Below are 25892 nucleotides of genomic sequence, written 5' to 3' on the forward strand. Positions count from 1 at the left end.
TGTCTCACAGAGTGTACACTTATAATATGCGTTGTAGTTCACACTGATACTCACTTCCATTCATTCAGTATTTGATAGCCGACAGATCAAACTTGCTCGAATTCACATTTATCACCAGAGGTGGAAAAAAGCAAACAGCAAATACTCTCATCGCCTGCAGTTTTTGGGCGTTTTTCACTAGGAATAAAAAATCAGTTCAGAACGAAGGAATAAAACAAAAAAAAAAAAACAGTACATAGTGGATTTTTGTTTCTATTGCGGTGTATCTTCGCGCTGCTGTCGGCGCGGTTGGGAACTATCGGTTGAACTACTAGGGGTTGCCGCAGGATCCGTTGCCGCAGGTCTCTCCAGCAGCGGAACTTCGTCAGGTGGTTGTTGGTGGTGCTGTGGTGGTTGCTGTTGCACGATCGGCACCGCCGGTTGGGCAGCTCCCGGTCCCGGAGGCCTTCGGAAGTAGAGCGCCGCTCCAAGTAGCACCGTGAGCAGTGTGATCAAGTACAGATCCCAGTTGGAGGCGATGTTCTCGTCCAGACTGAGCAGCACGTTGAATGGGGACTGCAATGGGAAGAGAAGTTGGGACGGATTAAACTAGTTTTTTTTTTTCGCGAGCTCGACAATAACGTATTTTGAAGTAGAATACTTCTCTCAGGAAGTTCGGCTATGTAGGGATGTGAAATGAAAATCTAAAACTGAAAAAAGTGAGAAATATGTCCAATTTCAAATGCTAATAAATCGGTTAGTATTCGATGGATTTCCATCGTTTTTGCAGCAATCGATTAGAAAATCTTCTAAGATTCCTTCCAGATGCATTTAATTGCAATTTTATCATTCGAATTATTGTACTATTGAAAATCTTTAAGCCTTGTCGAAACACAAAATTCGACCTCTGATTGGTCGTTATACGATTGCTTTCCCAAGCACGGTCGGCAGAGTTATGGACCTAGTAAATTGGGAATGCATCATTTGGCCTATATAAGAACTTCGTCAGATAATAAACAGACATTTCATCGGATATTAAATTGAACAACAGAAATTTGAATGAATATTTGAAGAGTTAATATTTTCTCGTTTTGCGCTATAATCCAAAGTTAATTATCTTCATCTACATGCACGTCTGACTATTATTACGTGTTACGTGCGTCGCTTAGTGTTTGGCTACGGTTATGCAGAACGCAAATAACGGCGCGATGCGATTCGGCAAGACGAAATGTGTTGAAATGTATAGGTCTACTTCGCCTTAAGAAGAGCTGTACATTTCACCACGGTAAAGCGAATCGCATCGCGCCGTCATTCGCGTTCTGCATAACCGTAGCCTTTGTTCCGTTCCCGTTTGATGATATCGTATTAAATGTGCATATTACAATTCGGCAGCACTTCAACTTCTCATTTGCACAAAATTTAAAATATTCAATGAACTTCATTCAAAATATCAAACAAAAAGAAATTACAATACTGCCAATGAACGGTCAACGTTTATTTACTGAAAAAAAAATGACTGACACGCAAGCAGCCGAGTTATCTTTCTTGTAAAAGTATTCTACTTCAACCTTGCGGTCGTGGCTTTGCATACAACCTTCCTGTGATTTTTTTATTTTAAAAATGAAGCAAAGTAATTTTCTTTTATATCGTAAGAATAATATAGATAGCAAACGTAATAAACAGTAGAGGCCCCTTTATGAGAGCCTTGTGTAACTTAAAAAAATTGGCTAAAGCTGGTGTACAACACTTCTACAGACACTTCATACAACGTATTAAAACGGTGTCAGAAAGGTTTTAAAAGTTTCAGAATTAAATGAAAAATTATCCAGAATTTGAACAGTTTTAAAAAAGATTCAAAAAATTTCAAGAATGGTCTATAAAAGAAAACAAAAATTTTAGAAACGTATCAAAAGTTTGTCAGAAATAAACCAAAAATGTTTTTAAAAAATATATCAAAAAATTCATGGAACTTTAGCAAGAAAGTTTCTGATGTATCTCGAAATTTGCTAAAGTGTCGAAAAATGTAACATATAACAATGAAAATGCTCATCATTCGGACTGATTTCTAAACTGCTTTTAACTTCTTTGATATTTTTAATAATAATACTATTTTGACATATTACCAGACTTCTGATTCCTGATATTTTAGAAGTTTTCACTGACATTGGTTAATCATTTCAAAAATTTTTCAATGAAAAGTTCCGACAGTCAATAAAAAAAAGGTATCGAAAGCTTCGATGTTTAAAGTATCAAAACTGCAAATCAATTAAATGCGACTGATGAAGTAGGCACTGCCAAGCAGGTATTGAAAAGTTGACAAGCAGTTGGCATGAAAACTTTAACATCGTGTTTCAATGAACCGTTTATTGTTCGGTAACGTGTAAGTTTGTCTTCGTCCGTCCTAGTTCAAGTCCGAAACTATCCTGTAGGTTATAGACAATTCACAGATAAGCATCCCGCAGTTGACCAGACCGAACTTCGAAAATTTGCGTTTTCGGGCCAAGCTTCACTTGGGTGCAGTTCAAGTTTCTTCTGTGCGAACTAGCAATACTCAGAGGGAGAGATATGCGAAGAGAGTGTTGTGAGCCAAACGAACATGTCAAAATTCGAGCCAAACGAACAAGAAAGGTAACACATTGAAAGGTATTGCAAAAAGGTTAAATAAAGAATATATTTATTTTTACACGTTTTTCATGTTTCACTGCTTAAACATGAATTGAGAATGCTCCAAAGTTGCTTCATCACAGTGATTTTTAACTGGTGGTTCACAAACCCTTTGTATGGTCTACAGAATAATGATGAAAGTATATAAAATTAAACATAAACATAAAATTTAACACCTTCACGGTTTTTGTGATGCACTTTATTATTCCCCAGGACTTCCACCGTCACCATCAGTTATACGAGGCGAATAAAAAAGTTGGTGAACATTGCGCTTTGAGAAGAGATCTGGCACCTCTGATATGTGAAACCTAGTTGCCAAATCAGCGGTTTTCTTCATCGCTTATCTCTCCCTCTGAGGATCTCTAGTGCGAACCAGCTCCAGTGGAAGGCGATGCTCTCACGAAGTGGAATCAAACTGACTGGAAGGCCAAGGCAGATCTCGTTGAATTCTTAGCAGATGTAATTCATGAAGTTGTTTGGGAAAAACACACGGTAGCTGAAAAATGAAAGGCTGTTGGACGAAGCGAGAAAAAGGCAAACCGCCAGGATAATTCAAGTGAGGATAATAATGCATCGTTCGTCGGAGATAGGAAAAAGTTCACCGGAAAGTGCCATCGCTGTGGCAAAGTAGGACACATACAGAAGGACTAACCATCCAAAATGTACTATTGCTGCCGGATGTTCGGGAAACCTTGCTTTAGGTCAAGAAGTTGTCACGTGCTATTACTAATAGACCATCGCACGGTGACGTCACGCACCTGAGTTTGACAGTTACTGGAAACTTTGTTTAGATTCGGATGATGCAGTTTTGTTCTTAATTACAGCAGATCATTTTTATTGTGACCAAAATGCGCTTTAAATGTTGTGCGTGAGGTGTCAGTACACTAAGAACAACTATAAATTGAGCAGCATTTCCAATACGCACACGATAGCTTCATCAGAAAAAAACACAAAATCCAAAACGTAAACAAAATTACCACTAGCTGTCAGAAAAGTGAGGTTATAGAGATTCGGTGAGAAAGTCTATACTGCCCGCGGTAGCCTGGACCGCCTGGACCCAATGAGAATAACAGGGAGGTGAGAAGGAGACTGCATTTTTCTAGTCTTAGTCAATGCTTCAAATGTAAACAACTAGACGAACTTAATGGTGAACCATCATCAACTCTGGGCAGAGGGGCGCGTGCAAGTGTTAGTAAGTTTTCTCCTCGCCTTTCTTTTATGCTCATTGGCCTGGACCGTGCAGAGTTCAATAAGGATGGTGAATTGATCGGTGTGGCGTGCCTCTTTGGCAAAATACTTACTAAGGGCATCCTTAACAGTGCGGTACCATTTAAGTTGTTATGGCGGCTGTGTACAGCGCGGCTATTTTGCTCACTCACCCGTTTTCACACCGGTCGTTACTATCGTTTCAGTTTGACGTTTCATCCAGCATAAACCTTTAGCAGCGCTGTTATCGGGCTGCTAAATTTGAGAGCACGATGCTTCCAGGAAGCTCGGCGGTAGCGGTACGGAGTGAAGTGATGATAGAGCGCTACCAAACGGGGTATAGAAGCGCACCGTTAAGGATGCCACTTCGTTGTAACCTATACAGGGACGGTGACTCAATGTGCAGGCGGAAGCTAATTTGGCTCCAGAAGAAACCTTTGCGAAAATCTATTTCAAATCAAATGTTGCTAAGGAAAATGAAGAAATCTTCATGCGAGCTCATTTCGTTACATTTGATGATCTTGTTCAGCAATCTAAGACCGCAGGAGCGAAAATAGAAGAAGGCGACTTGGCGGGGGGGGGGGGGGCAAATGCTCCGAGCCTTTCGACACGAGCCCCGAGCCTTTCGACACGAGTTCTAAGTAGAGATGGTCGGGTACGGGTATTTTTATCCGATACCCGTACCCGACGGGTTCGGGTCGGGTTTCGGGTAACGCCAAAAAATATTTTTCGGGTTCGGGTCGGGTACGGGTAGTTTAAAAACCAAGGCTTCGGGTTCGAGTCGGGTACGGGTTTGAAAAATTCTCAACTGGTCGGGTTCGGGTCGGGTACGAGTAATTCGATTTTCGTGCATTATGAGAATTTAATTATTAACTTTTCAAGCCTAGGTGTTTTAGCATAGTCTTGGTGTGGGAGTGAGAAACGGATACGAAGCTGTGGGAACGTCAAATGAATCAAAATGAGTTGTCAATTTGAACCAGGAGAAAAAAGCATCTTTAGTAGCAGGTATTGTAATAACTTGAAGGTATCACCTTACTTGATAAAATATTCAACGCAAGCATTTTTTTGTATTCAGTGTGGTTACCCAAAATATTTTGGTTTATTTTTACGTTAAATAATACATTTCAGTAATAATCCTGCCAGCGTATTTCGATTATTAAACTTGCGCTTTCAGGATTTACGGTGCAAGCCGGCTTTCTTTTAGAATTTGAGGAATCGCTTAACCAACTTCTGTTTTATGTAGCGACAATTTTGTAGTTGCACCGGCAACGTCATCACTGTGGAAGGATGATTGCATTTTACTTGACCGTGGACTTATTCGAAAAATACTTATCTTGATAACATCCATACACGCAATAAAATTAATAATATTTTCTGAAACATAATATTTCTGTCCTTTGGTAAGCTACGAGTTTTGAAAGTTTGCCGATTATTTAAAGGCATTTTTGTGATTAAAACGTGTAATATGTGGAATACATCCTCCGTAATAATTACTCGGGTGTCAAAAAAAACTGTCGTTTGGTAACAATTTCGAACTATACACTTCATCACGGTTGAATGTTGATTTTCGTTTCATAAAATAGTGAAGTATAAAATTGTAAAATAATTTCAACTCTGCGCAAGTCTGCGAAATCGTGTCAAATAAATGTGCTAACAAAAAAGAAGTCTGCGTCAATATATATAAACTTAAAAATCTGAAGAAACTGACTAGAAAATCTGTGTTTTACAGACAAATTTGCACATTTAGTATTCCTGATGTTACTAAAAAATTAGGTCGAGTCATGCTCGGGTTACAGTCCGTTTCATCTGTTTCGACCGATTTTTAGTGCAGTATTCGTTTCTTCCTCCAAGGTCTTGGTTTGCACTATGATCAGGGATGCCGCATGTACAGAAATATCTGTGTTATACCGAATTTTAGATTCAAGGTTGCTACGATGTGCACATAAAACTCGTCGTTTATTTTAAAATCTACCAGACATGCATTTCTCATCATTCTCCGTGTTGTTCTAGTAGGGTAAATTAACATATAGTGGTTCCCTTCTGTTCCGTCCGGGGGAACGAGCAAAATGGACTATCACACCTTGTGTCGGGAAACAAAACAAAGCTAGAGGAATAGGGTCCCCGCTGGGTGCTTTGCCTTCAGAGAACACTCCGCCAGTGGAGTGGAGACAAGAGCTAGAATAGTTCGGACTACCCGCTGGAAACTCCGTCTTCTTAAAAGCCGTGAAACTTTGGACTCTGTTGCTGGGAAAAGATTTACCAAATCACATTTTTCTGAACTATTTTTATTTCACCTATATGAAGTTGCTTCTATACGCGCCGAAATCTCGATAAATTCTGTTCTTCTATATAGACACTAGTGAACGGCAAAAACTCACATTATTGAACGAACTGTACTTTTCTCGAGTTCGCAGCAGTATATAGGTTGTATATAATGAGAACGGGAGAATGGGAGAAGCCAAAATGGCTCTCAATCTTTTTGCGAAATGTATTGTTCAAACTTAGCGTAACAGCTTCCGAGACGGAACATACACCGCCGCGTTGAAATGCTAATTTCTAAATAGGACATGAATCGAAGTAGGCCTGGTTGTCATCTATCGGCAAAATTGACAACTTTGTGATCGGTCGACGAAACGTTGTTTTTTCGCTGTAGACGTCTACGGCTCTCACCAAGCCATCAACCCCAGGGTAGGTCTCGGTAATCACTCCTAACTTCCACTGCAATGGGGGAAAGTTTTTGTCCTGCACCAAGACGATCATGCCAGGTTTGACGTTGGGTATAAGTCTTTGATTTTTCTTCCTAGGCTGCAAGCTGCTCAGGTAGTCCCGTTTCCAAGCCTTCCAAAAATCTTCTCTTAGCTTTTGTAGATGCTGCCATTTATCCAAACAACCTGCTCGGACATTTTCGTAGGACGGTTCAGGGATGGCAGTGAGCGGACGACCGATGAAATAATAAGCGGGAGTTATGACTTCTGGACCGCCGGGATCCGTAGTACTGACGAATAGCGGACGCGAGTTGAGGATCGCTTCTATTTCCGCTAATACAGTAGCCAATTGCTCAAAATTCAACGCCGTATTTCCTACAATGCGTTTCAAGTGGGTTTTCGTACTCTTTGCAGCGGCCTCCCAAAGACCACCGAACTCAGGAGCATCCGGCGGGATGAAATGCCATTCGATCCCTTTGGCTTGGCAGGTTTTTCCAATTTCGTTGGTCTCTTGTTCCTGGATGAACATTTGGTGAAGGCGGTTCAGTTCATGATTTGCACCTCGGAGGTTCGTCCCATTATCCGAGTGCAATGGATGAATGATGCCACGACGACTCACGAACCTTTGAAGTGCAGCAATGAATGCACTGGTCGTCATGTCGGACACCAGTTCTAGGTGCACGGCTCTTGTGACCATACAGACAAACACTGCCACATAACCTTTCACTAAAGCTGCCTTCCGTATACCTTGTTTGATGAGGAACGGGCCGGCGTAGTCCACACCAGTGACGGAAAAAGGAGGTGCAGGGATTACACGGGATGACGGCATATTCCCCATGTACTGGGTTGCATTTGTTGGCTTGACACGGAAACATTTAACACACGACTTCATGATTGCTTTGACGGTCGACCCGGCGTTGATTACCCAGTAGTCACGACGCAGGACATGAAGCAGACCGGTCGGTCCAATATGCAGGTGTTCCTCATGTAGAGCACGAATCAACATTCTCGTAATCGGGTTTTTGTTAGGTAGTATAATCTGATGTTTGGCACTATATGGAAGTTGGGAATGCTCCAAACGGCCTCCAAGTCTCAGCACACCATTCACTAAGATTGGACTCAAAGAGCCAAGTCTTCGGCAAGGTTTGCGCGTTTCGACTCGAGCAACCTCATCACCGAACTCCTGGCGTTGAACCACCTTAACTATCACTTCCATCGCACATCGTAATTCTTGGACTGTTGGAATCGATTTCGTTACACGGGTAGCTGGATCCTTCTTCTTGCAATTACGGACAAAACGTAGGACCAAAGCAATCACACGTTGTAGCTTTCTGAATGAACTGTACTTGGAAAATACCTTTAACTCATCTTCTTCAGTTGCAGGTAAAACTACAGCTGCAACAGATCTCAGTTCAGGAAGTTCTTCGTCAGTAATTTCTTCTACAACCACTTGTTCAAACTGCGCGGAACTTAAGAAATCTGGCCCGTACCACCATAGCTTATTCTTAACCAACTCACTTGGCATCTGTCCACGCGACACGATATCTGCAGGGTTGAATTCAGAGCGCACATACATCCATTCATATTCCTTTGTTACACTTCGGATTTCAATGATACGGTTTCTCACAAACACTTGGAGCTGATCGGGAGATTTGTGCATCCAGGCCAGCACAATTTGACTGTCCGACCAGAGCACCACACGCTTGAACCGCATCTTCAGGGCACGGATCACCTTCTGCACCAAGTGTGATAGCAAACGTGCTGCACACAATTCTAATCTGGGAATCGTCGATTGTTCTAAAGGAGCCACCTTTGATTTGCTACAGACCAGTTGTAGCTTGGCAGAGTCGTCTTGAAGCACACTTCGAATGTAGATGCAAGCGCCGTAAGCGGCCATGGAAGCATCGGCGAAACCATGAAGCTCATAGCCGGCTTTGTCAGTCAGCACATGCCTCGGAATGCGGACTTGGTTAGTAATAACAAGAGTCTTCTTAATCAGCATCCACTGCGCACTTATTGCTTTTTCAACTGGTTCGTCCCAACTCATCTTGCTTTTCCACAGTTGCTGCATAAGCAACTTAGCTAGAACAATCACTGGCGAAAGGAATCCAAGAGGATCGTACAGCTTGGCAATCTCAGATAAAATCGATCGCTTTGTGTTGGATTCATACTCAACATCAATATTGGAAGATCTTATCGAAAATAGAAAGTGATCACATTGAGGATCCCATAAAATACCAAGAACCTTAATCACTTCATTAACACCTTGTTCTTCTAAGTTTTTCATTTCTTCACGCTCTTCTTCTGGAATGTGCTCTAACAGCTGCTCAGAGTTCGAACACCATTTGTGAATGGAAAATCCCGCCGTGGCGAGCAGTTTCTTCACCTGCGCTTGTCGCTTAATTGCGCCTTCCAATGTGTCATCTCCAGACAACACATCATCCACGTAAAAGTCTTCAATCACTGTCGCTGCTCCCAAAGGATATTCTAACTTGCCATCTTCAGCTAACTGCTTAAGACACCGAGTTGCAAGAAAGGGTGCACTCACCGTACCGTATGTCACGGTGGTTAATTCGTAGACTTTCATTGATTTTTCTGGGCTTTCCCTCCAGAAAATTCTTTGGAGGGCCAAATGCATCGGGTCAACCAGGATTTGCCGATACATTTTGCTTATGTCAGCCGTGAATGCAAACTTCGGCTTACGAAATCTCAAGACAATGTCGAAAATATCGGATTGGACATTACCACCTACCTTGAGCACTTCGTTGAGAGAGACCCCACTCTTGGACGGTTTGGAGGAAGCATCGAAAACAACTCGACACTTCGTTGAAGAGCTGTCTGGACGGATGACAGCGTGATGTGGTAGGTGGCACTTTAACATGTTAGGAGGATCTTTACGTTCATCTATTTGCTTGCAGTGACCCAAACGTTCATACTCCCTGATGAAATCCACATACTGCTCACGCAGGCACGGATCTCGAGCGAAACGTTGCTCGAGTAAGTAGAAACGTTTCAAAGCCAGTGATCGGCAATCGCTCAGCTGGTTGGCATTTTCTTTCAAAGGAAGCTGCACCATAAATCGCCCTTCCTTTGTACGCTTGTGGGTGGAGAGGGAATGTTTCTCACATTCTTCTGCTTCGGTAGATTTGGCTTCTTGGTCAGGGACTTCTTCAATGTGCCAAAATCGCTGAACAGCATCGTACACATCTTCTACGGTGACTGTGTGGGAATAGGATGGACCGTGGTTTCCAACTTCTTCGTATTCACCTATAAACACCCAGCCGAGATGCGTATCTCGCAACTCTGGAAGATGTTCTGCCAATCGGTACTGACCGGACTTGAGAAGCTTGAAGAACAAACCGTTACCAATGAGCATATCTATATCTTGGGGACAATTGAACTCGGGGTCCGCTAGCTGGAATCCGGGAGGAATATGCCAATCGCTCACATCGATCTCGGTGTTTGGGATGGGACCAGTCACTGTAGGAGTAATAATACATTCCACAGTTGCTTGGTAGTCACTGTAGCGTGAGTGGATTTTGACGACCGTTTTTTCCGAACTGCTTGTTGTACGATTGTTCACGCCAGAGATCTTCACATTCGCTGGTAGAATCCTTGTTGCGATAGCATCGGCCATGCTCTTCGTTATTAGGTTCACTTGAGATCCACAATCTAGGAAAATTCGACAAAGATAGGGCTTACCTTGGCGATCGAAAACGTTAACCACAGCTGTTAACAGAAGAACGTTTTTCTTGGTCGGAGCAGCTTGAACGGAGCAGGTTGATGTGACGGTACTCGCTGAACCACTGGATAGGCCAGCTTGGGCTTCAGAACTAACCGGTGTCGATACAGGGACCGGTTTATCAGGAACTTCCTTCTTCTTGCTGTCGGTTTGGTTCGGGTTCACTCTTGCATCATCATGCAGTTGAGTATGGTGGCGCTGACGACACTTCATGCACTTTCTGTCTGACGGACAATCACGCAATCGATGACCCTTCCTTAGGCAGTTGAAACACAATCCTAAGGAACGGGCTTTCTCCACTCGTTCGGAGACACTTAAATTTTTCAGCAATCCACACTGGAAGTTTTTATGCGACTCACCACAAATGTCACACTCTTCGCTGGAAGCATTACCACTGTTGCTCGAGGCGGCTAGGATCTTCGTGTTACTTCTCGGCTGGACGACGGTTTTTACACTCGGTTGCCTTTCACGCGGCGATGCTAATTGATTGGATGTTTCACAGTTTTCAAGAATATCACACTGCTTTTTGAGAAAGGCAATTATGCCGTTATATTTTGGCAGCACTCCTCGTACGATGGTCGCTTCCCAATGCTTTCTCGTGACTGGGTCCAACGATGAGGCTAGCAAGTGGATAACTATTAGCTCCGACACACCAAGAAGATCTTGCTCCAAGTAGCGTAAACTTTCGACATGCCGGGTGCAATCATCAACCAGCTGACGTAGCTCACGGTAGGACTCCTTGGTCATTTTCTTCATAGAGAGCAGACCACGGATGTGGGTGTTGATGATGACTCGAGGATTTTCGTATCGTTCCGTGAGGATCTGCCATGCGTGATCGTAGTTGTTCTCGTTCATGGTCTTTGCGTCCAGAATGCCAGCTGCTGCACCAACGAGAGCCTGGTCGAGGTGGTACAACTTGATGGCGTTGGTATCGTTCGACCTGGCCATGATGTCTTGGAACATCGCTTTGAACTTCGGCCAGTTCTCATATCGACCGTCGAAAGTTGGAATTGGCGCTTTCAACGGCTGCTGCTGGACAACCACTTGGCTGGGAGATGGGTTAGCAGATACTGCTTCCTTTTTCGTAGTAGCCATGATCCTTTCTTCCACGTTAGTTGCCACGTCATGGTAAATTTCTTCGAACTCATTGTATGCTTCGTCATGCTCATCCAGATCAGCTTCGGATAAGATTTCAGCCAGCTTGTTGTGGAACTCGTTGAACTCTGTGTACGCAGCATCGATACTTTTCGAGTACACTTTCAGTTTCGAGAGCAAAACAACCGCACTGGACTGCACCATTTCCCCAATACGTTTCACTTTTTGCACAGCCGCGTGACGCTGCCGAAACAGTACACTAATCTTCCTATCCATTGTTTTTTTTCTACTCTTTTTCTGTTTCTCACTTTTACTGGAAGATCCCGGTTTTGGTTTCCCCTCTGGGAATCCCAGGCAGTCTTCTTCTTCTTCTGCACTTTCTTCGAGCACTTCAGTGTCTTCCGGATTCGATTTGGCCGGAGTACGTTCAATAGGCATTTCAAATCACTTTACTTGTCGGGTTTACACACAAATTGTTTTGAAAGAATATCACAAGCACAGTCCAAAAGGAAATCACTTCGATCCGCCTGATGCACTTGATCCGGTTCGAAGGACCAATGTTCCGTCCGGGGGAACGAGCAAAATGGACTATCACACCTTGTGTCGGGAAACAAAACAAAGGTAGAGGAATAGGGTCCCCGCTGGGTGCTTTGCCTTCAGAGAACACTCCGCCAGTGGAGTGGAGACAAGAGCTAGAATAGTTCGGACTATCCGCTGGAAACTCCGTCTTCTTAAAAGCCGTGAAACTTTGGACTCTGTTGCTGGGAAAAGATTTACCAAATCACATTTTTCTGAACTATTTTTATTTCACCTATATGAAGTTGCTTCTATACGCGCCGAAATCTCGATACATTCTGTTCTTCTATATAGACACTAGTGAACGGCAAAAACTCACATTATTGAACGAACTGTACTTTTCTCGAGTTCGCAGCAGTATATAGGTTGTATATAATGAGAACGGGAGAATGGGAGAAGCCAAAATGGCTCTCAATCTTTTTGCGAAATGTATTGTTCAAACTTAGCGTAACAGCTTCCGAGACGGAACACCTTCCCTATAGTGGACCACCCGCCAGATTAATTCATTGTATGTGAAAACTCGAGTGATTTTCAGAAAACTTCCATCTGGAAACATCTTGTACAGCCAGTCTGCATCACAAACACAAATTAATAAAATAAAGGGGTCCACTATAGGTTAATTTATCCTGATCTTCTAGTTGTTTCGATCTGATTCTTTATAAAGTTATTATGAATCTTCCAAAAAAATTCTATTTAATTTTTTATTGATCTCTCGAAAACAAAATAAAAATTTCCAGCATTTTATATGAAACATACGTATTTTGGCCCGCATTTTACGCATTTTGTCTGATAAATTCAATGAATATTAGAAAACTATGTATGCAACATTGAATAACACACCTAAGAATCATACTACACTATAATTTTCGGCGAAAAACTGGCTCTAGGTAGTGTTATTTCGGAATTAGTTCATACATATTCAAAGTCATGGCTGAGTCAACCCAAAGTCAAGAGGAAGTGGTAATATACAAGTCAACGTCCGGAAGCTATTGTAACAAATATGTATGCTTTTGAAACGATTCGTTGTTGTAGTAACATCGACAAAATCTCATAGAAACAGTTTGTATACTCTAACATGTTGGAAAAAGTTGAAAAAGTTTTTAAACGCATGGCCGAAATATGTTTGCCTCTTTCTGAGGCAAACATATTTTGGCCATGCCAAGTTTTGACATCTCTTTGATTACCGTTCGGCCGTTTCTCGTGAACAAAGAAGTAGCTTGTGACAATTTACAGGTAATTACTTCTTAATTTATCACATTTAACAAGATGAAATTAGATAAGAATGCCTGTCAAACCGCTATAAGCCAAATCATTTCATTTTTAGATGCCTAAAATTTACAAAAAATCACAGCAGAAGGATGTTCTCCTCAAACCCACTATTTTTGCTGTAAAAATGCCGACGATGATCTTAAATATAATTAGTCCGAACTATTTCCATACACGTCTGTAGATATAAAGGTGGGCCAAAGTAAAAATTTGGTGAACCAAAATATGTTTTTATTACTTCGTAGAAATTTTGATAATTCTAGGATATTTTTCAATATATTGCATTGTTGAACGGTGTATTTTAAAATAGACACTTAGTTTTTAACAATGGTATAATAGAGTAGGTATTTATGTTGAAAAATTGTATTTGTTTTTAATGAACTGTGCGAACACTTCCCAAAGCTGGCCAAAATACCCCCGTTACCCTATACATACAAAATAAATAATTGAAATCCTTGATCAATTTTAATATGAGGTAACTAACACGAAAAATGGAACCCAAAATCTCCGTACACAGTTATGAATAGATATTTTGCTGAGTGAGAATTTCGGTTAAATTTTTCAACATCAGACGAGCGGACGTTCTCAGTAACAGGTGCTACGCTGGATTTGATCAGTGCGTCTTGAACTGTTCTACAGATCAGACGTTTTTTCGGTTGCTTGTGGACTGGTCTTTGACTGCCTATAGCTTCAAAGTTTGTGTTTTGTCAGTGTGTCTTTTAAAGACTACCTGAAAGTTATTTCCCATCAGTCTTTCTCAAGACTACCTACTTTTGAATTCAACATTTGTTTTAACTTTTTTCGTATCACCTGAAATGGCTGGACGGAAAAAGAAGCCTCGCATCGCTGCGGGGAGGAAAAGAGAGGCATCTCTTTCTGACACTTCGAGTGTCTGTAGTGACAATCCTTTTGATATTTTGCCTGAGCAAGAAGCTGGTGAAATGGAAGTTATTAATAATGAAACTATACAAAATATAAAATCTTTAAAAAAGGAGAAAGTTCCACCTATTGTGGTAACTATTTCTTCTGAATTTAATATATTCAAAAAAGAACTTTCAACGTTTGTTTCTGACGTTGAAGTTACCTATCAAATTGGCCGTAGAGGTGAATGCCGCTTATTAGCCGACTCAGTAAAGGGTCGTGATCGTCTTGTTCAGTATTTAACTGACAAGATGTACAAATTTTTTACATATGACACCAAGAACGCCAAGCCGTTCAAGGTTGTCTTGAAAGGTCTCACCAGCGATCAAACCGTTGATGAGATCAAACTTACTTTAACAGAATTACTTTACTATTACTATTACCCAAGTAATTCTAATGAAACAAAAATCACGAGGCGAAAACAGTCAGAGAACTGGAATTTCCCTTGTTAATTATTTAATTCATTTTAACCGCAATGAGGTTAACAACTTAAATTTTTTTGAAAAAGCACATGCTTTGTATAATGTGCGTGTAAAGTGGGAAATTTATAGGAAGTATGGCGGAGGTGAAAAGCATATCACCCAATGCCGTACTTGCCAACGTTATGGCCATGGTTCCAAATTCTGTAACATGGACCAAAAATGTCTTAATTGTGGAGACTCTTCTCACAAAAAGGACACATGTCCTGTGAAAGAGAGTAAAAATTTTCGCTGTGCGAATTGTAACGGCAACCATATGTCAAATTTTTATCAATGCCCAGTCCGTTTAGCAATTGTTAAGGCAAGGCAAGGTAAACAAAATTCAATTTCTCAATTAAAACCAACTTCAAAACAAAATTCTCCAAGCGTACCAGTGACGCATAGTTTACCTACGCCTTTGCATACCCGTTTAACATATGCACAGGTTACAGGTAGTTCGAACATTATACCGCCTAGTGTTGGTAGTTCGGAAATGACCGTTAATATGGGTAAACAAAACACGCTAGAAAATAATTGTACACCTATTACTCCAGCTAATATTGCTGCCGAAAATATTTTTTCTAATGTCAACTGCCTGGGGCCTATTACGGAAGGTAAACTTTCTTTTTTGCAACAGGCAATGTTCGATCTTATGAACGCCATGTTGCAGGCAAAATCAATGTTTGAAGCCATTCAAATAGGCACAAATTTTACTATTAAAATTGTTTCTAATTTAAAATTTAGCAATGATTTTAAATAAAACAATTAAAATATTAAATTGGAATGCTCGCTCATTGAAGGCCAATGAGAATGAGCTTTTTAATTTTTTAACAGTAAATAATGTGCATATTGCAATTATTACTGAAACATTTTTGAAACCTAACATAAAATTAAAATATGATCCCAATTACGTGGTTCATAGATATGATAGGATTCAGGGTTCCGGCGGTGGAGTTGCAATTGTTTTTCATCGCCGAATCAAACATCGTGCTCTTCCCCATCTTGAGACGAAAGTTATTGAAACTTTGGGAATTGAAGTTCAAACTGAACTTGGGATTTTATTTATTGCCGCAGCATATTTACCATTTCAATGCACACGCGAGCTCAAAAATTATTTTAATGGTGATTTACAAAAACTCACCAGAAATCGTTCGAAATTTTTCATAATCGGCGATTTTAACGCTAAACATCGTTCATGGAATAATTCTCAAAGTAATTCCAATGGCAAAATTTCATTCAATGATTGTTCTTCAGGATACTATTCTATTTTGTCTCCGAATAGTCCTACATGCTTTGCTTCTGTAAGAAACCCTTCAACAATTGATTTGGTGCTAACAGATCAAAGTCATGTATGTAGTGATTTGATCACACATGCTGACTTTGATTCTGACCATCTTCCAATAACTTTTTCTTCATCACATGAATCAGTTTTAAACCCTATGAGCTCTGTTTTTAATTATAACAAGGCTAATTGGGAAAGATACAAAACTCATATTGAGAGAAATTTCAATAATGAGCTTGATTTGCAAAACGAAGTGAATATTGATTCCGCTTTGGAAGCATTAAAATGTACAATTGTTGATGCCAGGAATTATTCTGTTCCAAAGGCTCAAGTGAAATTTGATTCATCAATAATTGACGAAAATCTTCAACTTCTAATTCGTTTGAAAATGTCCGCAGACGTCAATATCAACGTTCTCGTGACCCTGTTTTTAAAACTATTTATAAAGATTTACAGAAAGAGATTAAACATAGATTTACTCTTCAGAGAAATCAAAATTTTGAGACTAAAGTTGAAAAATTGAAACCATATTCAAAACCATTTTGGAAGCTGTCGAAGATTCTTAAGAAACCTTCAAAGCCTATTCCAGTTTTAAAAGATGATGAACGTTTTCTTGTATCCAATGAACAAAAGGCTCAAAGACTTGCTCAGCAGTTTGAGAGTGTTCATAACTCAAATTTGAATTTTGTGAGTCCAATTGAAAATGAAGTCACACGTCAATTTGCTTTAATTTCTTCTAAGAATTTTTTACCTGCAGAAATAATTGAAACTAACTTGAATGAGATTAAATCAATTATTAAAAATTTCAAAAATATGAAAGCACCTGGTGACGATGGAATGTTTAATATACTAATCAAACATCTCCCTGAGAGCACAATGGAATTTTCAGTGAAAATTTTCAATTGCTGCTTCAAAAGTGCATATTTTCCCAAATTATGGAAAAATGCAAAAATTACTCCAATTTTAAAACCGGATAAGAACCCAGCTGAAGTTTCAAGTTATCGACCAATCAGTTTGCTTTCTTCAATAAGTAAACTGTTTGAGAGAATTATTCTTAACAGAATGATGTCACACATCAACGAAAATTCAATTTTTGCAAATGAACAGTTTGGATTTCGCCATGGGCATTCCACAACTCATCAATTGCTCAGAGTTACTAATATGATACGAGCTAACAAATCTGAAGGTTATTCCACTGGAGCTGCTTTTTTAGACATAGAAAAAGCATTCGGCAGTGTTTGGCATAAAGGTTTGATTGCGAAATTGCAAACTTTTAATTTTCCAATTTTCCTAATCAACATTTTAAAAAATTATCTTACTGATCGAACTCTGCAGGTTGTCTATCAGAATTCAAAATCTGATAGATTTCCTGTCAGAGCAGGTGTACCTCAAGGTTCAGTCTTGGGTCCAGTCCTGTACAACATATTCACTTCAGATCTTCCTGATTTGCCTCCAGGATGCACAAAGTCATTGTTCTGCGATGACACAAGCATTTCCGTAAAAGGAAAAAGTCTTCGTGTCATATGCAGTCGATTGCAGAAAAGTTTAGATATTTTTTCTTCCTACTTGCAAAAGTGGAAAATCTCTCCCAATGCTTCTAAAACTCAAATGATAATTTTTCCGCATAAGCCTAGGGCTTCTTTCCTCAAGCCAAACAATAATCACGTTGTCAAGATGAATGGGGTTATTTTAAGTTGGTCTGACAAGGTTAAGTACTTGGGACTAATTTATGATAAAAAACTTGTTTTCAAAGAGCACATTGAGAGTATACAAGCCAAGTGCATCAAATATACGAGATGTTTATATCCTCTCATTAACAGGAATTCTAAACTTTGTTTAAAGAACAAACTTTTGATTTACAAACAAATTTTTAGACCAGCAATGCTTTATGCTGTACCGATCTGGTCAAGTTGCTGTTCAACAAGGAAGAAAACGCTCCAAAGGATTCAGAATAAAGTTCTGAAAATGATTTTGAAGCGTCCTCCTTGGTTTGGTACACTCGAATTACATAGACTTACTGGTGTTGAACCATTAGAAGCTATGTCAAATAAAATTATTAACAATTTTCGACAAAAATCGTTGCAATCCTCAATTGCTACGATACGCTCTCTCTATAGCCAATAAGTTAGCAATTAAGTTAGTTGTAAGTTTACTTTCCCTTTTCTGACAAGTAGGTTTAAATCCCTACGAATGATAAGTCCTAATTGCGAAAGCTAACAAATCCTAACAATTAAAATTACATATTTCTAACAGTGTTGAGAAGTCACCATTTGTGATTGGACACACATACTCATTATTTACTAATATTTATCATAAATACTTAAGCTACTAACAAATCCCCCCTTAAAAAAAAAATAAATAAAAAAAAAAACGCTGGATTTAAGGAGAACCAATATGCCGCCTGGAACTCTGGGTTCATTAACATTCGTTCACATGAACAATCGGTTCTAGCCCAACTTCGGCCATCATCTCGAGGAACCACATATGACAATCAGTGCACAAAATGTGCGAGGTAACCAGGTATTTTGAAAAACAAAAAAAAAAAAATAAATAAAAAAATCCAGGACGGGTCGGGTACCGGCAGTTTCGGGGTATTTTTCTTTCGGGTACGGGTAGTTGGAAAAAAAAATTTCCGGGTTCGGGTCGGGTACGGGTATATAAAACAAATCCGACTTCGGGTTCGGGTCGGGTACGGGTTTGAAAATTCTCGATAAGTCGGGTACGGGTCGGGTACGGGTAACAAATTTCCCATACCCGACCATGAAGACCTTTTTTTCTCATCTTTCAGTGAAGCGTTGTCATTTCAAAATTTGAAATTTTCTTACCTCTATTTTTTTAAAGAAGAGAGTGCCCCACGAAAACATCTGCCTCGGGCCCCCCAGCACCTAAATCCAGCCCTACTTGGTAGCTTAACTATTCTCAACTTTACCCAAAAGCTTTGATCCCCTGATGACAGCACTCGAGATAGTTTTGGCAAAGATATTTCGGGTAGCAAATTCAGTGGCTGCCCAATTATAAAATGACCTGGGGTGAGAACTGTATACACAACGGTCTAGAATTAAGGCATGCCTTTATCTGAGTTAAAATAGTATCAAATTCCTCATATGTTTGTGGTTTTCGGCTGAGCATCTTGTATAAGTGAATTTTAGCACTGTTTACATCCGCTTCCAATAAACCTCCCATGTGTCGAGCGGATGGTGTTATGAACTTCCATTTTATTCCAATGATCGATGCAAAATGGCTTGCCTGATTCCTGAACTCGTCCGACTGAAGACGAGATTGCAATTGTCTATCTGCTCCGATTAAGTTTGTTCCATCCCTGATGAATACTACGGTTGATAAGTTATTAGCCTCGTCTAGGTGTATGGTCTTGGTAGGAAGATACACAAAAACAACGATATACCCCTTAGTCAATGACGGTTTGCGTGGATTGCCGGCCTTGTTTATGATTGGGCCAGCGTAGTCGACTCCAACGTGGACGAATGCTCGAACAGGCATACTATGAACAGATTCATTCGACAACAATTTCGTTCTTTTTGACGTTGGTTAAGAGTAGTTATAATTAGTGTTAGACCTAAATGTAAATTACTCAAATGTATTTCTAGAATACACAAATGTGTGCAGCGATGATTAGCAGGTTAAATTACTGGATGCTTCATTTCATAGGATAATTCAGCATTGTTAGGTCTTCCACCTACACGAAGTGTTCCTTCTGCATCGATGAAAAAAGAGTTCGAAGTTTGTTTTCACGAGGGGAATCAGCGTTTTTAACAAGACATACCATTTCCGTAGCAAACTTGTCGTGTTGTGCCAAGTGGATTATCTGCCTTAGAGATGCTTGCAATTCCGTGACATCAATAGGGCCTGTCCGTCCTTCAGTTCTTTTCCGTGAAGCCCTTAGGTTATCAACGAATCTATTGATTATTGCGAGAGCCCGAAATATTTGGTTAACCGAAGAATAACGAAGTAAAGATTTAGTTCAATTGTAAAATTGCTTTTCGAAGTAGTTGTGGTGTTAGACACCGTGGTTTGATGAATTTTAATCTCGTTTCCTGGTTATTAGGTTCCGAAGCTGAGAAAACTTACTCGTTCGTGGAGCTAGTCTGGCCCTGTCCACCAGAGTGAAAAATATTTTGAGAGTATATAGATGCACAATCAGCTGGTTTGTCTTTTGAAGAAACATAATGCCACAAGCTTCTAGAAAGATCCCTCAGAATAGTTGCAGTGCGATTGGCAACGTAGATTTTCGATTTCAGAGTGGAAAGACAACTATTGTAACACTACTGTTGAGTCCGTCCAGGCATGAAAATCCAGTTTAAGGTGTTCAATTGCAGTAGCAATTTTTTCCATCAACTGTGTTAAAGAGCAGCAGCATTCAGGAAATGCATGGACAAAACCATCCGAACGGATCGAATGGCTTGGATGTGACAGATAGAAGTTTTTTTTCAGTATTGCTGCTAGTAGTTTAAAGAGACGCCTTAATCAAACAAATCCTCATTTGGTAACCAGCGAATTTCTAATGCCTTCACTGAATCAAGATCATTTGTAAACTGTAGGGTTTTGGGTTATTTCTGCTATCATTTAAACTTTCATTCGAAGACCATTTGCTATGGGGAAAGCCAGCGCTGCTTAGAATTGCGGAGATATCAGCGACCAATTGCTGAGCCTCATTCAAGGCCCCAGACATCAGATCGTCCACATAGAAACATCCGGACCGGATCACAAATGCTATTTCTGTACACCACACGAAGGTAGTCGACCTGATCTTTAGCCACCAATACCTGTCTATACATTTTTTGTGCCACTTGCAAAGACAACTCGGTAACTATCAAAAGTGTGATAAGACATTCAACAAATTCTTTGTGTTAATAGACGATCGTTGAGCGATATTCTAGACGAGCTAAAATACGAATCATCGGAGACAACACTTAGTTTCGTTGTGGAACTGTCTGCTTTGTAAACTGCGTGATGTGGTATATAAAAACACTGACTCGGCGATTTTCCAATTTCGTATTTTAGATTAGCTTCAACGTGGCCTAAGCGCAGATACCGGCAACTAACCAAGCAAATGCGGAATTTTGGCCATTGACAAGCCGTCATCATTTATTACATGAATCACATCAATGTCTCCAGGTTTCCAGAAAAGATTCGTGTTGAAGCGTTCACCAACGTTCAGCATTTTGAATGACTCACATTGGAAAATTTGATGTACTGCGGCGCTACGTGAAAGGTCTGAAAGCTATTCTCCTTCGGATTTACTGGAACCCTCCGCAACTCTTTTTATGCGTTACCGACATTTATTCATGTGAATAACGACCAAGTTTCAAGAGCATCACATCGATTTACAAGGAACTTCAGCAACTGTCGCAATGTTGGGTTCTCCAAGCCAACAAGTTTTGTTGTCCATTGGAAGCGCGATTTTCTGTCGCACTTTTCCAAGAGAAGGTGTTTAAGCCAAGGGCCGCAAATTTCATAATTGGGTCCCATAGCGCTTAGTTGCCTAATAACTTCGTCTGACGTAGTTACGAGCTTTCGCAAATTACTTGGACTCGCAGACGTTATATGTAATTGGTTGCTGCAACAACCCCTTCACCAGCGAAAAAACAGTGTTTTTGTGTTGGTCATATCGTTCAAGAAGCTTATACCGTACTTACAGATAATTGGCACCAGTGATTGCGAAAGAACATGCTAAACTCACCGTACAACTCAGCATTGTCCCCGCTTAGCGCGTTGCATTTCAAATTTGTATGAAAATTTGTAAAACCTACTTTTTAGCACTTTCAATTCTAGAAAGCTCAAAACGGCCGAAATGACTCATGCCTTCAAAATATATTTTTTCATATGCTCAACAACTTTGCAGAACACACTAGAAAGCTAGGATGTCCCTACAAAATGGTGTAGCTGTTCAAAGTTGGCTATCTCGAGTTAAATGCTGAGAATCATTTTTTCTGCCAACACAACCAGTGTACCGGCTTCTACAAGATTTCCTTCCAAAGTAACCTCTGCAACTAGTTGTAGATCCTTTCTACGCCTAGAATTTTGACCTACATTTGTTTTTATGATCCAGCTGACTGTACAAACTCGATACAACGCTACTTCCGGTGGAAATGATGCCAGTAGACTGGTAGTGTTGGAAGAAAAAAATGATTTTTAGCAATTAACTCGGCATACTCAACTTTAAACAGCTATAGCTTTTTTGGAGACATTTCAGCTACCACAAAAATGATGGAGCTCAAACTAAAATGGTTATTACATCCCGCCACGCTTGCTCTGAGCTTCGTGCGGTTGATGTTTCAGGACAATATTGGTATTGGATTATTGTCGCAGATTATTATAGGACGATTACAATGTTATCAGAGATTAACAGAAACCTGCAACAATGCTTCTCTTGGTCCTTGTCTCTGAATAAAAAAAAAATCTAAAATCTTCTATTATCTATCAGTTAAATTTTGTATGTAAAATATAGCAACAAAAAGAAGAAAATAATGGAATAAATAAGTAAAAATAAGAAATAAAAGATGAAAGAATGTCCATAGTAGAAGATTATGTCTTTGATGAGGTAAATGATGCTGATGGTGATGTTGATGTTCGTGCGGATTTCAACAAGAGAAATATCTTTTAAAGTAAACCATATTCGAAACACGCCGAGACACTTACCTCCTTGAGTGACTCCAGCTTGAACAGCAGCTGGAGCTTCATCAGTGCCAGCGTGACGGGAACCTTCGCATCGGCGCTCGTTTCCGCAGCCAGATCGTAGCACCGCTTCGCGAGGTGGATGTCCTTCTTCATACCGAGACCTTGTTCGTGCATGTAGCCCAGGTTGAACATCGCTTGTGCGTTGTGCTGTTGCTCGGAAGCCATTCTAAAATAATAATCAGATCGTTCAATTATTTCTGTTCTATGGCGGAATAATAAAAAAAAAACACAAACCGATAGTGGGAGGCAGCCGTCTCGAAGTCCACAAGCGTTCCCAGACCGTAATAGTGGTAGTCACCCAGCTTCACCTGAGCCGCCGAGTAGCCTTGGGCTGCGGCGCGGCCCCAAAACTGCAACGCTCTGATCAGCTCCTCATCTCTGCCCTTGAACAGATTAATTTCACCCCGATCGAGTAGGAAAGCCGCATTACTTTGGGCTACTTCGTAACCAAGTTCCGACATCAGAGCATACTGCAGAAAAGCTTCCTCGAAGCGATACGTCCGATAGTCCTGATGGGCAGCCATCATACGCTCGGCCCATTTACCACGTTCCGCTACATTTTTAAACAACTCCACCGCAGTGGGACATGATCGCATCATGCCCAGCCCAACGGCGTGCATTTGGCCAAGGTTATAGAAAGCAAGCACGTGGCCAGACTGTGACGCCAGGTTGAAGTATTTGTTTGCCAGTTTGAAATCCCTCTTCACACCGATTCCACTAAAGTACATATTTCCCAGCTGCAGTTGTCCGTCGACCCAGCCCTGGTCGGCAGCTTGGGTGAAAAACTTCAGCGCCTTAGCCGTATCCTTTGGCACTCCTTTACCATGAAGAAACATTATCCCCAACCCACTCTGACCGACGGGATTCCCCAAATCAGCTGCCTTTTTGAAGTACTTGAAAGCAGTGTCGTTGTCAGCTTTGATGTTATCGCTTCCCTCTAGGTAAATCTTGCCAAGGAAGGCCATGGCGACCGCATTACCTGCATTGGCAGCCTGACTAAAGTACTGTAACGCTTTCTGATGGTCAAGCGGTATTCCCCGACCACCCTGATAGTGCAGTTGTCCCAATCCGACCTGCGCTTGAACATCTCCCTTATCCGCCAACAGCTGATAGTAATCAATCAAATCATTGTCCAAAATTCCCGAACTTGGCCCGGAATTCTCCACCTCATCCAGAAGTCGAATGCGATGAACGGCCGCACCACCCGAAAAGGTAACCTGATTTGCCACTTTTGTGGCAACTTTCCGATAGAAATCCAGCGCCGTTTCGCAGCTATTCGGCACACCAACACCCGCCCAGTACCGATAGCCGAGTGCCATCTGCGCCCAAGAATTATCTCCCAGCGCGGCCATCGTGTAATAAACTAGCGCTTTTCCTTGACTCACGTTGAATCCAATCCCGGTGGCATACATAAAACCAAGCCCCATTTGAGCTTCCGGTAACCCGTCGTCAGCCAGTTCGAGAAATGTTTTCCTGGCCGACTCAATGTCCATATGAACGGGATTCCCCAGCAGCTGAGCCCAAGCAACGTGGCTTCTGGCCAGCGGGTGGCCCTTTCCGGCGGCCTCCAGCATCAACTTGTGCCCCTGCAGTTTATCCACTTTAGTTTTATTCAACACAACCATAGCCCTATCATACGCTTCCTGAGCCTCCAATTCCTCCGCCGTCAACGGCTTCTCTGTTTGATCTCCATCACTCGGAACGATCCGATTAATTGCATCGATTTCAATCTCAATCTTCAGGATCATCCGCTCGTGATTCTCGAGCAGTTCGTTCAGCATCTCCGACATCTTGCGGCTTTCCTTGTCCTGCGATAAGTCTGGTGCTTTCACGATTTTTATGGCCGATCTCATAAATTGCAACTCATCGGGTAAAATGTCATACCCACCGGACTTGTCGCTGTTCGATTTTGCCTCCTCATCTTCCGTTGGCGGTTGAAGCTTCGTTTCGTCCTTCTCCAGAGATTTTTCCAATAGCCCTTCGGCGGACTTTCGGTCGTTCGATGTTTCCTTGGGTTCGTCTGGCTCGGGCTTTTCGTTTTCTGTCGCCTTTCGCCGGACCGAACTTTCTTCTGGTCCCTTCAGTTCCAACTCGCACCAGACTTGTCCGAGTAGAAGCAGCAGGGTGCAACCAAGCAACAATAGTTTTCTCATGTTTTGGCCGATTAGATTACAATGGTTCAAGTAGTGCCGGAATATTTATCCAGCTGGAGCCAAGTACATTGAAACTGTAAAATACAATTCGAACTACGAATGAGTCTTTTTGTTTCAAGGTGAGGAACTAATGCAACGTGATACGAAAAATAATTTCAATGGGTTTTTCAGTGAAATTCCGCTACTTTCTAGCGTAAGACTTGAGTTTTTCACTTTTTCGTCGTTCTTCGCAGAGTATTTTCTGACTGTTATTATTTTGCCACTGAGCTGGAGAATAATGAGTGACAGGGAACGCACACAAAAAATGACGTGTGATTCTTGCGGAGAAAAATTGACAGCCCCGAGACGAGAGGGGTGTCAGTTTCCGGGAAAGCGAATACACACCAAATGTGATTGGGGCTGGTTGAAAATAATACGATAGCGATAATTTCCTGGCACTCGTGTGAAAAATTGTTTATGCAAACCTAAGTAAATTGATCAAGGACTATTTACTGTTTTTATTATTATCTAAAAAACGGATGCTTTAAGCACTTTTTATTTTTTACATTGAGTCTTACGAATCGTTGAGTTGTGATAGACAGGTGAAAAACTTAAAAAATATTCACTTACGTTACTTATGGTAAAAGCGTTTCCATTTAGCTTCTCACGTATATCTGTCATACCGAAAAATAGGAAACTAAATGCACAGCACCAGAAGGTAATCCACGAGACAGTTAAGATCAATATTTGTTCACAACTTTAAGCCGCCACTGGTATGTTCGAACGGACGCATATTGGACAATCCCAATCGAAAAAGTGTGAAAAACAAATGTTGTCCGATCGGTTTCTCTAGTATCGTAGATTAGTAATCATTCCTATAACAATAAATTATCATTTTGATGGTTTTGCCAGAATAGAAGATTTCGTGAAACTTCTAAAAAACAATAACAAATGTACAAACCGTAAAACGTCACCGTTATTTTATGTATGTGAGGTTTGCATTGATTATATAGGTTTGATATGTTTGATAGCGAGGTTTGATAGGTTTGCATAATCGTTTTCAATTATAGTGTTCAGTTTCATTCTGAACATCTGGTAATTTTTCCTGTGAGCTTCAGGAAATCTTACTCTGATCTAGGCGCTCATAACATATAAAAATCTGCGAACATA

The 25892-nt window shown here is 40.8% G+C and overlaps 1 protein-coding gene across 2 annotated transcripts; it reads right to left on the reverse strand.

Annotated features, from left to right (window-relative positions):
• LOC129718246 (protein sel-1 homolog 1) lies at nucleotides 1-25042 on the reverse strand. 2 transcript variants are annotated; one of them, XM_055668829.1, is made up of 4 exons: nucleotides 22825-25042; nucleotides 22552-22756; nucleotides 236-555; nucleotides 1-177 (listed from the first exon to the last, which is right to left on the reverse strand). In XM_055668829.1, exons 1-3 carry the CDS (start codon nucleotides 24741-24743, stop codon nucleotides 253-255), a joined length of 2427 nt encoding a protein of 808 aa, XP_055524804.1. In that variant the 5' UTR covers nucleotides 24744-25042; the 3' UTR covers nucleotides 1-177; nucleotides 236-252. The 2 variants fall into 2 exon arrangements, with proteins under 2 accessions (XP_055524804.1, XP_055524803.1); XM_055668828.1 differs by having other exon boundaries at nucleotides 1-555.
• Nucleotides 25043-25892: the final 850 nt, after the last annotated feature.

This window comes from Wyeomyia smithii, chromosome 1 (assembly GCF_029784165.1).
Source record: "Wyeomyia smithii strain HCP4-BCI-WySm-NY-G18 chromosome 1, ASM2978416v1, whole genome shotgun sequence".
Classification (NCBI taxonomy): Eukaryota; Metazoa; Arthropoda; class Insecta; order Diptera; family Culicidae; genus Wyeomyia; species Wyeomyia smithii.

Coding starts and splice junctions, on each gene's coding strand:
- LOC129718246 (XM_055668829.1), bottom strand. CDS start 24,743: ATGAGAAAACTATTGTTGCTTGGTTGCACCCTGCTGCTTCTACTCGGA. Junction 22,757..22,824: donor ACGGCTGCCTCCCACTATCG/GTTTGTGTTTTT, acceptor TTATTATTTTAG/AATGGCTTCCGAGCAACAGC. Junction 556..22,551: donor AGCTGGAGTCACTCAAGGAG/GTAAGTGTCTCG, acceptor TTCCCATTGCAG/TCCCCATTCAACGTGCTGCT.